This window comes from Lynx canadensis, chromosome B1, assembly GCF_007474595.2.
Source record: "Lynx canadensis isolate LIC74 chromosome B1, mLynCan4.pri.v2, whole genome shotgun sequence".
Lineage (NCBI taxonomy): Eukaryota > Metazoa > Chordata > Mammalia > Carnivora > Felidae > Lynx > Lynx canadensis.
The window spans coordinates 202,375,624-202,388,971 of NC_044306.2; the positions used below are offsets into that span (position 1 = coordinate 202,375,624).

General features: G+C 51.0%; 1 protein-coding gene across 3 annotated transcripts in view; it reads right to left on the reverse strand.

Annotated features, from left to right (window-relative positions):
• Window positions 1-220: 220 nt before the first annotated feature.
• Window positions 221-13,348, reverse strand: part of AFAP1 (actin filament associated protein 1) — a 131,265-nt gene continuing 118,137 nt past the window's right edge. For all 3 annotated transcript variants that reach the window (XM_030314273.1, XM_030314272.1, XM_030314274.1), the window contains 2 exons: window positions 10,031-10,176; window positions 221-3,456 (listed from right to left, as the gene is read on the reverse strand). In XM_030314273.1, coding sequence (XP_030170133.1) covers window positions 3,267-3,456; window positions 10,031-10,176 — 336 coding nt within the window. In that variant the 3' untranslated portion in view covers window positions 221-3,266. The remainder of the gene's footprint in view (window positions 3,457-10,030; window positions 10,177-13,348) is intronic.

The window sequence follows — 13,348 nt, forward strand, 5'->3', positions numbered from 1 at the left end:
CATAAAGCATAGCAGAGACATTATTAGTACCCCCCAAAACGCATACGTGTACCCCACGCCGTTACCAAGAACACACACGTGCATGCACACACACGTAAGCGGACAACTTTTCTACTTTGGGAGACTCAGGAGGGGTTGCTTTTTTCCTTAAGATCATTCCCAGGGTAACTGGCTTATGAAGTTTTTGTTTTGTTCCTTTCTTTAAAAGTAGAGGGGAAAACAAAAAGGATTTGACATTTTTTCTTTAAAGACCCCAATTTCGGAAGTCCTAATCCAGAGAGCGGAAGCCATGTGACAGCCTGGGGGCCCAGAAACCTCGGCCCCGAAAGCACTTTATTTTACAGTAATTACTATGGCCCAGACGTTGTTTTAAGTGCTTCGAAACTGTTGACCCCTCTATGTCCCCCGGGGAATCTCAAGATGCGGGAGGAGACCGCGGCACAGAGCCCGGCCCCAGCCGCGCACGGCGCTGCCTCCAAGCTGCAGGTGCGCCAGGGTGACACCACCTCCTGACTCCGCCTGTCACGCACGCGTCAGCGGCTCGGGTGTTACAGGTGACCATCAGTGTGCACCCGGGTGCCACACTCTGTTCTACCTGAAGAAAGCACAGCGACCAAAACACAGTCTGTTGAAAGAAAGAAATCAAATCATCACAGAAAAGAGGACGTTTCAGAATATGGCAGATATAATGGTGTTGTTTTAGCAGGAAAGGTTTTCACAAAGGACTAAAATAACTACGGGCCACTTTAGAACAAGGACATTCAAGTGTGAAGTAAACCCAGACTCAGAACCACAGCCAGAGACCGAAAGGTCTTTACCAATTGCTTTGCACTTTCCAAAAAAGAGAGAAATATTAATTCCTAGGTTGGGCTCATTTTACCCTATTTTTACATCCTTCTGGCAGGACGCTGTAATTACAGCCTTTTGTTACAAAAATAGAAGCGGTCTGAGTCTCACGGGAGGGGCGCTTCTGTCTGTTGCAGCCGCTTTGACGTGTCTATTTCTGTGATGCGGGGACCCACCCGCCATCTACACGCCGCGGCCCCTGCGCACAAGCCTGGGCTGACGGCCCCGCGGGGGCAGCCCGGCACACAGCTGTCCAGAGTTACCTGAACGCTCCAGACTGGACCATCACCTCCCCAAATGCCAAAGGATAGAGTCACACGGAACACTTAGAAACTGATACTCCACGGACGTTTCTAGATTAAAAGCACCTCAGAAGGTCCCTTTTGAGACCCGCTTTTATCTCGCGCTGGCGTCAGGGGGGCACTGAGGGTCAAGGATCACTGAAGCCGAGACCCTGACAAAATGCCAGGTTTGGGGTCAGAAAGCACGAACTTCGTAAAACCGGGGAAGGAAGCCTCCCGAACAAGGGACGGCCTGGTGCTGGAGCCCGGAAAACAGAAGCGGTTTGAAGAGGGGCCTTGGCTTCCAGGAAGCCCTCAGCAAGCGAGAGAGCCACAGACACTGCACCTGGGACCTCAAGTTGCCACACTGCCGCACACACGTGCAGAAACAATTCCTAAATGCAGAGTCCTTCCAGAATGGTGGGTTTTTATGTCTGAATCGGACGACGCTGCGGGTGCTCGAAGGAAAGCTCATTCCTGGGGACGGGCTGAACCCCCGTGACACAAACCTAAAGGGATGGAGGGGTGGATGGGGCGTGCTCGTGCCAGCCCACCCAGCTCGCCCTGAGCCCTCCGTGTGGACGGTAAGGAAGAAGGCAGAAAACCCTTGGAGGAAGAGGGACACAGAAGGGCCTTTGGGTGGGAAGGCCCAGAGGCAGTTTTGTGTGTTGTCTTTCCAACACAGGGGGCGCCTGGGACCAAGGCTCAGAGAAGCTCACGACTGCGTGGGAGCGACTGGGTGGCTGGGCCTACCACCAGGGGTAAGGCCACTCTGTCAACAGAAGCTGGTGGCTGCACGGAGCAAACGGAGGCCAGCACAGCCAGGGGCCGGCCCTAGCCAGTGCCTAGGAAGGCAGAGAGACTGCCCGAGAACCTGCTCTCACAGGGGCCACCATGCAGCCCTCCCTGAGTCGGAAGGCCACCGGGGGACAGAGGCTACAACTCCTGTGTTGTGTCTTCAATCCCTAGTGCAGACCCTGGGCGCTAGGGGCCATGCGGCAAATCAGGAAGGAGGGAGAGAGGATGGGCAGGCAGGGAGGAGGGACTGTGCGATAAGGAATCCAGTAAAGAGCCTGCGGACGGGGCCCTACAGGAACCCCAGGGCAGGCCCGAGGGGGTGGAGAGAGGAACGCCCAGGGCAAGCTATCCAAGACCCTGGGGACAGACACATGACATCACTACATTTGATAGCCAGCTGGTCACCTCTGACCCAGACCACAGTAACCTTCTTTTCAGTTTGCTTCTACTTCTGAGCTCCAGGAGTCCTTGCCTGACCCCCGCACTTCCCTCGAGAAGGCCGTGATCTCCCGGTGCCTGCCTTGGGCAGGTGTGGATTCGATGACCACACAAAAGAGGGGGCTGATTGGGGACGTCCATCCAAGTACCGAGAAAAGAACAGGTGAGCAAAACAGCAGGAAAAAAGTCCAAAATACCTTCCAAGATTTGAAAAACCAACAATAAACACATTCTATGCCAAACTTCGAAACGTATCCTGACGCGATGCCAACTTTAAGCCCACCCAGTACCGGGGGACCAACGGTAAGATGGTTCCTCGAGGGCCTCTCCCCTGGTGGCCCGGAGGACGGCACGGGGCCTGGCCCAGGGAGTGTGCTCAGTGACGGCTGTTCCGTTCGGCAAAGAATGTGGAGATGTGGTAACAGTTTACCGATGAGGTCCGCTTGTTGCGTACAGGACACAAAGTACTGAGAACCGAGCCGGCCAGCCTGAGGCCATGCAGAGCTGTCACTGAGCACCTGCACTGCATTCCTACGGGCAGATAAGCTGCTCTGGACCAGGGGCCGGGCGTCCCGGGTGCTCCAAGGCCACCAAGGGGGAAGACGCCTTGAGTCTGAAGTGCGGCCACTACGCCGAGGCAACATGTCCCTTCTGCTCCCTGAGAACCGAGCCTGGGCTCTATTTTGACCTATCTGAGGTGCCGTCCTACGTCCCACATTTTAGGACGTGTTGAGACACAATGACGTGGACGCTGAATGACAGCGTACTGGTGTCCAGGTACCCACTTGCTCAGATGCACACTAAGGTCACAAACAAGCCCGGGAGAGAGGGACACGGGTTCCATCCCACCTCAGAGCACGGCCAAAAGCCCTCTGGCGCCTGGCCTGAAATCGGGGTCCCGGATTACAGGAACCCTCGCGCTGCCCCGCCTCTGACACAGCCGAGCCCGGACCCCCGTACGAGTGGCGCACTCACCGAGCCGTTAATGCAGGGGACGTCGTCGTAATGCAGCGCCGTGCCGCTGGGGTGGGCGTAGCCATTGGAGGTGCTCCCCAGGTACGGGTTAGTGGAGACGCCACGCCTGTTCATGAAGCTGCAAGAAAGGAGGTGAGTTAGGCCCCTCCAAGCCACCCAGAGTCTCACCCGAGATGGGCTGGACGCTCAGGCCAGACCGGAGGTGACGGGGGACAGAAGCGCGAGCCGGCACGCCGGCAGAAGTGGGGTGCTGGGTTACGGCAAGGACAGGCTGCTCTCCTGTAAGACTAGGGAACACCACCTGCAGGGCTGGGTCAGGACCAGAGATCACGCATGCCGGGACATGACGCGGTGCCGGCACGTGACCCAGCTGTTCAACACAAGAGACAGGTTTCCTATCTGCAGTGCGTGGCAGGGGCGCCCGGCCGGCTGCCTGCTGGCTGGGGCTCGGCCTTGACCCTCCGCTGGGCACGCACCGTCTGTGGCTGCTTTCCAGCGCTTACGTGCTTCTTCCAGGAGCCTGCTAACATGAACGCCCTGAGGCAGAGACTCCCAGCTGGCAAAGCTGAAGTATTTACTATGCAGCCTTTCTTGGGAATGTTCGTGGAGCCCAAGCTCCTTAGGGCACTGTCAGCACGCGTTTCTCCAGTTCCCAGTGTTCATGCAGCATCGCTACCTCAAGCCACTCGTCTCCACGGGCGCCTCCTTCCCTGACAGCGGCCAACACGTCTCCGGGGGAAAGCCGGATGGGGCCGCCCCCTGCTCTGCACTGATGGCCGTGACGCTCCCACAGCAGTCAGAGTGCCGCGTGGCCTGCGGGGCTCCACCACCAGCCCGCTACCTCCCTGCTTCTCCCTCTCACCAACCACCCTGCAGGCCCCCCTGCGCAGCAGCTTTGCTCCCGAGGTCCCTCTGGTCTTTCAGCCCCGGTGGGAATTTACCCTGGCACACGAGAGCCCCTCCCCGAAACCCCACAGTAAGGGCTTCAGTGCCGCTACCCTTCTGCTTGTGCGTATTGCTAATCGCCACCTGATGTGTCTTTATGCTCGTCCCCCACGACGTCAGCCTCAGGAGAACATGGCCGTGGTCACTCTTGCCCATTCCTGGACCTCAGGAATCTGGCCACAAGGCACTCGGCCTATACGTGCTGGATGTGTGCACGTGTGAACGGTTTACTCGTGAAGTTTATGTTTGTGAGAAGTGAAAGATGTAAATACCCAGGGAGGAGATAACCTAGATAGCACCCTCTCTAAACTAAACTAAAATAAATAAGTAAATAGCTAAACTAAAGTAGCCTCCGGACTTCAAGATATATTACAAAGCTGTACTCATCAAGACAGTATGGTACTGGCACAAGGACAGACACGCAGATCAATGGAACAGAATAGAGAACCCAGAAATGGACCCAGAAACGTATGGCCAACTAATCTTCGACAAAGCAGGAAAGAATATCCAACGGAATAAAGACAGTCTCTTCAGCAAGTGGTGCTGGGAAAACTGGACAGCGACACGCAGAGGAATGAACCTGGACCACTTTCTTACACCAGACACAAAAATAAACACAACATGGATGAAAGACCTCAATGTAAGATGGGAAGCCATCAAAATCCTCGAGGAGAAAGCAGGCAAAAGCCTCTTTGATCTTGCCCGCAGCAGCTTCTTACTCAACACGTCTCTGGAGGCATGAACTATTGGGACCTCATCCAAATAAAAAGCTTCTGCACAGCGAAGGAAACAATCAGCAAAACTAAAAGGCAACCGACAGAATGGGAGAAGATATCTGCAAATGACATATCAGATAAAGGGTTAGTATCCAAAATCTACAAAGAACTTATCAAACTCAACACCCAAAAAACAAATAATCCAGTGAAGAAATGGGCAAAAGACATGAATAGACACTTCTCCAAGGAAGACATCCAGATGGCCAACTGACACATGAACATCATCAGGGAAGGACAAATCAAAACCACAATGAGATACCACCTGACACCTGTCAGAATGGCTAACAACAACTCAGGCAACAACAGATGTTGGCAGGGATGCGGAGAGAGAGGATCTCTTGCGCTGCTGGTGGGAATGCAAGCTGGTGCAGCCACTCTGAAAGAGGTTCCTCAAAAAACTAAAAATAGAACTACCCTGCAACCCAGCAATTGCACTACTAGGCATTTATCCACGGGATACAGGTGTGCTGTTTCAAAGGGACACATACACCCCAATGTTTATAGCAGCACTATCGACAGTAGCCAAACTACGGAAACAGCCCAAATGTCCGTCGATGGATGAATGGATAAAGAAGATGTGGTATATATATACAATGGAGTATTACTCAGCAGTCAAAAAGAATGAAATCTTGCCACTTGCAACTATGTGGATGGAACGGGAGGGTATTATGCTAAGTAAAATTAGTCAGTCAGAGAAAAACAAAAATCATATGACTTCACTCACAGGAGGACTTTAAGAGACAAAACAGATGAACATAAGGGATGGGAAGCAAAAATAATATAAAAACAGGGAGGGGGACAAAACAGAAGAGACTCATAAATATGGAGAACAAACTGAGGGTTACTGGAGGGGTTGGGGGGGGGGGAGGAGAGGCACTAAGGAATCTACTCCTGAAATCATTGTTGCACTATATGCTAACTAATTTGGATGTAAATTAAAAAATTAAATTAAATTAAAAATAAATAAATAAAAGGGAGGAAATCCTACCATATGTGACAACATGGATTAATCTGGAAGACACCACACTAAGTGAATTAAGCAAGTCACAGGACAAATACTATATGCTGTACCTTTATTATCATTGAGGTGAGAAAATAGTTTTTAGTCTCTATCATCCGCCCGGTTTTGTTTATATAATTGGCTTTCCAAATACAAAACTAATGTGATATTACAAAAAGGAAAAGTTCTTAATGAAAACTAATAAAATGTGCAATAATCATGTTATTAAAAGAGTTACAGAAAAAAAATAGTCTGGAATAAAAATACATGTATTTTTAAAAAATTGTGTTTCTTCACGGGATCTTAGATTTCTATGGTAGCTAGGTGCATAAAAATGGGAGAAAATGAAACTGGGGAGGGCAGGCCTGGGAAAGAGGTCTTACAGTGAGGCCAGCCTGTGGTTCTGTGAGGAGAGGAGGAGCCCGTGGTCCGAGGGGGCCCCTTCCCATCTGTCTGTCCCATCCGTCTAAGCACAGGCACCACCTCTGCTGGGCCAAGGCCACGGCGCGTGGTCCCGCCTCACACGTGCACTCTTCAACGTGAAGAGAACGGACACAAATGTGTAGGATGATTCTATGAAATTACATATAGGAACAGGAAATGTGTAGGAAAGAAAAAGACAAGAAGAGAAAAAACTTAAAAAATTTAACAACTCTGCCATGACAGAAGGTTTTTTGTTCAAAGATATGTATTTAAGGTTTTCTAATTTAAATGTCCCATTTGAAGGCATCATGGGCTGAGTCACCGTGTGCACGTGTGGTCGGCGAGCACTGTGACACACAGCCGCCGTGGTGGTCACGGACCGCGTGTCGGGAACACGCACGGCGGGGACCGTCGAGTGCTTGACGTGTGGCGGTGGGCACGCTGGGGCACAGTCGCCAAGAAGGAGTGGGCTCCAGCAGGGGCGGGACAGAAGCTGGGAACAGACCCCAGAGAGGTCGCGGACATGCGGGACGGCCCCGCTGGAAGAGGCCTGGGCCTTACGGCGGGGGACCTGCACCCCCCACAGGTCTCCGGGCCCCAAGCTGCAAGGCGAGCCCCGTCTGCGTGTTAGGCCCCCGTCTTCTGCCTGCTGCTCTTTCCACAATAGGGGTTTTAACCAAACATAAAGTGGACATGAGATAACAGAGCACACGCTACCTGCTAAATCAAGACCGTAAGACTCTCACAGAAGTACGCGTACCGTGGTAAAATACGGGCTGCCAAGTGTATGGATGTGGGGCACTGGGTGCATTCACGCTGCTGGGCGGCCGGCACCGCCCTCCACCCCCAGACCTTCCTCCTCTGAACTTCCGTCCCCATGACACCCTCCCTCCCTCCCTGCCCCGGGGCCCTGGGCCCAGCGTCAGCTTCCGGCCTCTCCGAATCCGCCAGCTTCAGACCCCATGGGAGCGAGGCAGACAGACCGCGTCCTCTTGCATCTGGCTTATTTTACCAAGCCCCGTACCCGCAAGGTGCATCCCTGTTTTTAGGGGTTCACGGGAAGGTGACTCAAGACAACAGCTCCCTTCCGGCCTGTCCACTGCCCTCTCTCCGTCCACCCTGATCCACAGCCTTTTAGCGTGTCGTCACTACTTCCATAGCCTCATGGGTCTCCAAGGGAGCGTGACTTGAAATCAGTGTCAGGAAGAACATTCAGAACGTCTCTCTTGTACCATATAATCGATACATCTCGCTTAAAGCTAGGCTAGGCCGTGGGAAAACAGGTTCCAACTGTTTACCATTATTAATATTCTGAAATACGCTACTTTTCCCGGGAGAATTTAAATTACTGTATTTTTACTGCCCTCTTCCCAAAACACATCACTGTCCTTTCCCCTCACACATAACCAATGCACAGACACTCCCCCCCCCTGCCCCCCGCCCAAGACCTTGGAAACATTCATTAACCAGCTGCCATTTGCGTCAAAGCAAAAATTAATTTAATCCCAGGACATTTATTGTACTGGCGAGCTGCCATAATTTATATTCTGAACATTATTTACTTGTTAAACGTCTTCTCTCAAGTTTTGTAAGAATTTTTAGCTTGCAAACTGACAAACGAAAATACACTTTATCGCTAACATCTATAAAGATTTTAACGAGGTACCAAAGAGTCTTGCAGCCATAAACTCCTTGCACGCATCTTTTTAATAAATGATTTCTCAATATTGCAATCTACGTTCCTTTCTCAAAAATGTGGCCTCCCCACATTTGGTTTAGATTAATATTCCGCTCATTTGGAAAGCCAAGTTTTGTTCTGGGGGAAACGCGGCCACTCGGGGCCTGTCAGACACGCGATGATTACTTTGGTGATTACAGCTGAGGTCACGGGTGCACTCGGAGAGGCTCCAGAATCTAGTAAATTCCGAAGAAGCAGCTAAAAACCATAACCTCCTTTCTTTTATGTCACTCTAGACATGGAGATTTTGCAAAACCCAGTGTGATATTACATTTCTTAAAAAGCCGCTTGATTAAACGTTCTTCAATTACTGCATGTGCTGAATGACGAGGGGGGTTCACTGCAATTCACCTGCATTTTGTTGACCAGACAGGGTGTTATTACAGAGAAATGACGAATATGAACAGAAGAGTCAGTTGACTCAGTGACTTGACTGAGTCACTCTGATTCTGACACTAAGAACAGGAAGTCCACACTTGAGAAAAACCGCTAAGCGTTACTGGAGATCTGCTGGAAAAGCTGTACCAAAACTAACTCATGTTGTCAAGGCTATTGATTCACCTCAGTTGGGGGTAACACGTGGCTTGATCCCTAACACGAGCCCACGTTCCTCTATCCGCCCCAGAACATCTCAGCCAAGCAAGAAATGTTCACTCCCCAGTGCCGCTCGAGGGACGCAGGAACACGGCTCAAATTCGCCGTAGACACCACGTGTGTGGCAAAACGGATGACGGGACTCGGGGGGAGCAGGCGAGTGCCAGTGTGGACACGGGGGCTCATCTTCTTCGCACTCAAAGGGACTCACCGTCTGACTGAGGGTCCGCCCACGGCTGCCGGCACGTTTAGCAGCACGTGTGGATGGTAAACCCCATCACCCGCTTTGTTTCCACCCACCTCGCCTCGGCCCCAAACGCAGACCCTCCGTCCCTACAGACTGTCTGTGAGGGCAGAAGCAGGCGCCTGGGGATCGCAGACGCGAGACCGGGAAAAGCCTGGCCTCTCCAGAGGGAGCCGAGGCACCGAGAGCCTACAGACCACTTGTCCGGAATCTCCACGTAGTAAATGCTGCGCGGGACCCGCCTGGGTTCCTTCCTCCTCACCCAGCACCTCCCCAGCACAACCCCAGGGCATAGGCTTTCAGACCAGTGTTATTATGAAACTGGTTTTGGCCCCTGGAACTGCCCGCAAGAGTCTCGAATGCCCTCAGGGGTCTGGGGCCCTCACCTTGAGAGGTGCTGCTTTGTCATCATTACGTTACAGAAATAGGAATCAAAGGGATGCTTTCAGACATACAAGCCTTTTTTAAAAAATGAGATCGCAATTTAAGTTTTAAAAGTACATGACTGATGACTCTGAAAATTCCGCCCCGGTGACAGCAATATGGAAGTCACGTGTCGCATCAAAGTGTTCCCTGAGCGCAGGGGCCAGAGACCTACGGCCCGCGGGCCACGGCCAGCCCACTGCCTGTTTCCGCAAATAAAGTTTCATCGGGACGCAGCACGGCCATTCGCTGATGCGGGGTCTGTGGCTGTGATGGCAGAGCCGGGCAGTTTTAACAGGGAACGTGGCCCACAAAGCCGAAAACACTTCTGGCACCTGATGGAAAAAGCCTGCCAACCTCTGCTCCAATAGAAAGCGCTCCAACAGAAAGTGGGAATGACAAACATTTCAGCAAACTTCAGGTCAATGTAATGCCAAAGGGAGAGTCTTTAGTGGTTTTCCTTCCCCCTGAGGCTACGCACACAGGCAGTGAAAAAATCCGTGAAAAGGAGCACTGTTTAGCTTTGGTGCCACTTCCCAGGGGTCTTACCAGAAGGTTTGCTTGGCTGTCTGAATGACGTTCGCGGACGTCTCCACGTCGATGTAGTCGTAGTGCAGGGCCCCGGGGTCTGTGGAGGAGCCCGTCTCAGCCAGCAAAATTCCGATCCATCTGCCCATGTCCTCTGAGGAGGACGCCTAGCAGGGGAAGGGAGAAGCGTGCATTTACTTAAGTGAGGGTAACGAGCCCCACACTTCCCAACCGCAGCAGAGACGGAGCGGCAGAAAAGGGAAGGGAACAGGAAGCACGGAGTGGGCACAGAGGACGGAGCCACGGTCCCGGCCTGAGTGACAGGCCCACGCTGCGTGCACACCAAGCCTGGACACCGGAAGTCACGCAGCACGGACTTACACCCAAGGAAACAAGATTGAGCCCCGCGATGCCGTCCGGTCTGGGGAACGGCAGCAGGTGCAAGGTGTGGAAATTGCTATGGGAGTGAAATCGCAGCTGAAGGAAGCAGCCTAGAAAGCGTCTGACCAGAAAAAAGGAGCCCCCCAGCCCCGGCCAGCCTCACCTGGCATCTGGATGGGGCCCGTGCCTCTGGGGGGGGCCAAACCCTGTCCCACTGCGGCCCTTGGGGGGGGGGGGTCTCCTAAATGGGCCTGAAATGGCAATCTTAATTCTCTTAAGATAGCACAAAAAATCAGCGAAGTTTTCTACCAGTTTATATAAGTGTAGACGAGTCTATATAACTTTATATAAGCGTAATCACGTTTCAGTCATTGCCCCGCTTGGTGCATGGTATAGCTTTAAGAGGTTCGAAATGGTCCCCATCCCAAATTTGATCCGTTGAATTTGCAAGTCGGAAATATATCTTTAAGATCCTGTTCGTTAAATTTTTAAATCATCCTTATCGTGTGATTTAGAAAATCAGATACTTTACTTTATAACGGTATTTGAAGCATTTGATTAATCAAAATACAATGTTTAAAAAGGTAGGGGATGCTGAGTTATTAAGCACGTAAGTTAACAGAATGGGAAAGAAAAGAAATATTTTTACTAAAATGACTAAATTTTAATATAAAGACAGATCTGCTAAGTTAAGCTTAAAGACTCCAAGAAAATGAAGTTTTGCATTCGTAGCCTTGGCAAGTTGAACGCTGATCAGAATACACATAATTGTAAATATTCCCAGAGCCGTTAACACGAGAGGAGCTATTTTTCTTGTGATCATAAAATTGGCTGGCAGTAACAGCTCCCTCCTGGCCGCTAGGGCGTGAGGCCCCAGGACAAAGCAAATGGAGAGTTACGCGCCTCCCCGGGGGAGAAGGTAACCAAAGTTTGGGGAGTAAAAGTGAATTAATTCATTTAAATACTTGGGTAAATAAAAATCCCAAATGTGTTGTTCTCTTTCATCTTTCTGTCCTTCCCCAAACAAAATCTGGATCAAGAAAGTATCTATGACTCAATCTACACTGAGGCATCTGTAACTATTTTATCTAAGCATTTTTAAAAGTGTTTGACACGCCACGTAATGTGTGATTGATATAGTGACACTAGAGTTTATTCGTTGTTTTCCTCATAGTTTACTCTATAGAATTTTCTAATAGGCTTTTTAAAAAACAACCCTGTGATGCTGGACTGAAATTAGAGGTCTTGGTTATGATCATAACTTTTAATACAGATGTGGGTGTGTGAATGCACATATGTATTCATATACGCACACTTAGAAATATGTACCACACATGTAACACATACACGTGCACGAAGACATGTAGTGCACGTGTGCTACACACACACACACACACACACACACACACACACCTATTTCCCACTGCTACCGGGGGGATTCCACTAGGAGCTGTCCGGAGACATGGCTGGTTCCAGGCCTGGGCCAAAGGAAGGTACGAGATAAGCCTGGAGCATCTTACTGTATCACAACGTAAGGAAAGTGCTCAAAGAATGAAGGGGACCATGGCATCTTATTACAGGGACACAGCAAGGACCACAGGAGCAAGCAAAGTTCAGAGGGACTTCTGCTGACCAAATCTGGGAGTTTTCCACCAAATAAGGCATTATAATCCCTGAGAAACACAATATGCTGTGAATCCCCGCAGATATACATACATAAGGGATTAATAATTAACGGGAGGAAGGGAGACCCTTCCTTACAGTAGAGGCTAACTAAGGAGCACAGAAGGAATAATGGGAATCCAAAGTGTGATTTAGTTGCCACGACGATGGTCGCCTCATCAATGGATGCCAAAATTCAGCAGGTGAAATTCTGAGTGATGACAGGATATTTCCATAGACGGCCTCGAAGTAACTTCCCCATGATGCTTTTAAAAACAAAGGGAGGGGCGCCTGGGTGGTTCAGTCCGTTAAGCGTCCGGTTTCGGCTCAGGTCACGATCTCTCAGTTTGTGAGTTTGAGCCCCGTGTCGGGCTCGGTGCTGACAGCTCAGAGCCTGGAACCTGCTTCGGATTCTGTGTCTCCCTCTCTCTCTGCCCCTCCCCTGCTCATGCTCTCTCTCTTTCTAAAATAAACACTGAAAAAAATTAAAAAAAAAAAAAAAAAGACAAAAGGAAAACAGTGACTGTGCAGGGGGAAGCCTTGCAGACACCCTGCCCAAGGGACCAGTTACCACCACCAGCCGAGGGGCCAAGTGACGGATGCGCCGGCCCATGTGGCCTGCAGCACACAGCCCTGGTTCCACGGCTCCCACCAGGGAGGCCTGCCCGCAGTCTAACAGCGAGGAGACAGAGATGCGCCCAGACTGAGGGCCTCCATGCAGTAACTGGTCTGTAACCTCTGCACGTCTCTGTGCCAGGAAAAGAGCCAGCTGGACCAAGAGGCGTCGGCTGGGGTTTCCTCGTGCCTTCGAGGAACACTGTGGAGATCAGAAAAGCCGACTAAGGTCGAAGAATCAGGTAACAGGAGGGTGTAAACGACCATTTCCTGATTTTGATAATTATACTGCGGTTTCGGTAAGGGAATACTTTTGTTTTTAGCACATGTGCAAGGAAGTATTGAAGGAATAAAGGGGCAACGTGGCCATAAAAGTCTGAGAAACATTACACAGAAGGAGAGGAAGGGGGGTGCGGGGGGAGCGCCCGAGATCCCGCACACGGCAAGATGCTTCTATTGCGGGATACGGTGGAGGGTGCTTGGAGATTTTCCCACTGCTAGCACAACTTTCCCGTAATTCTGAAATTGCCTCCAAATAAAAGTTAAAGTGACCTTAGAAGACATACAGATTACAGTTACTGGCTGGCGTGCCGCATCTCATGACTGACCGAGGTGGGGCTGCCTGCGTGTGGCCGTGTGTGCGCGTGACTAATGATGGGGACAGGGAGGGAACACGGGGAA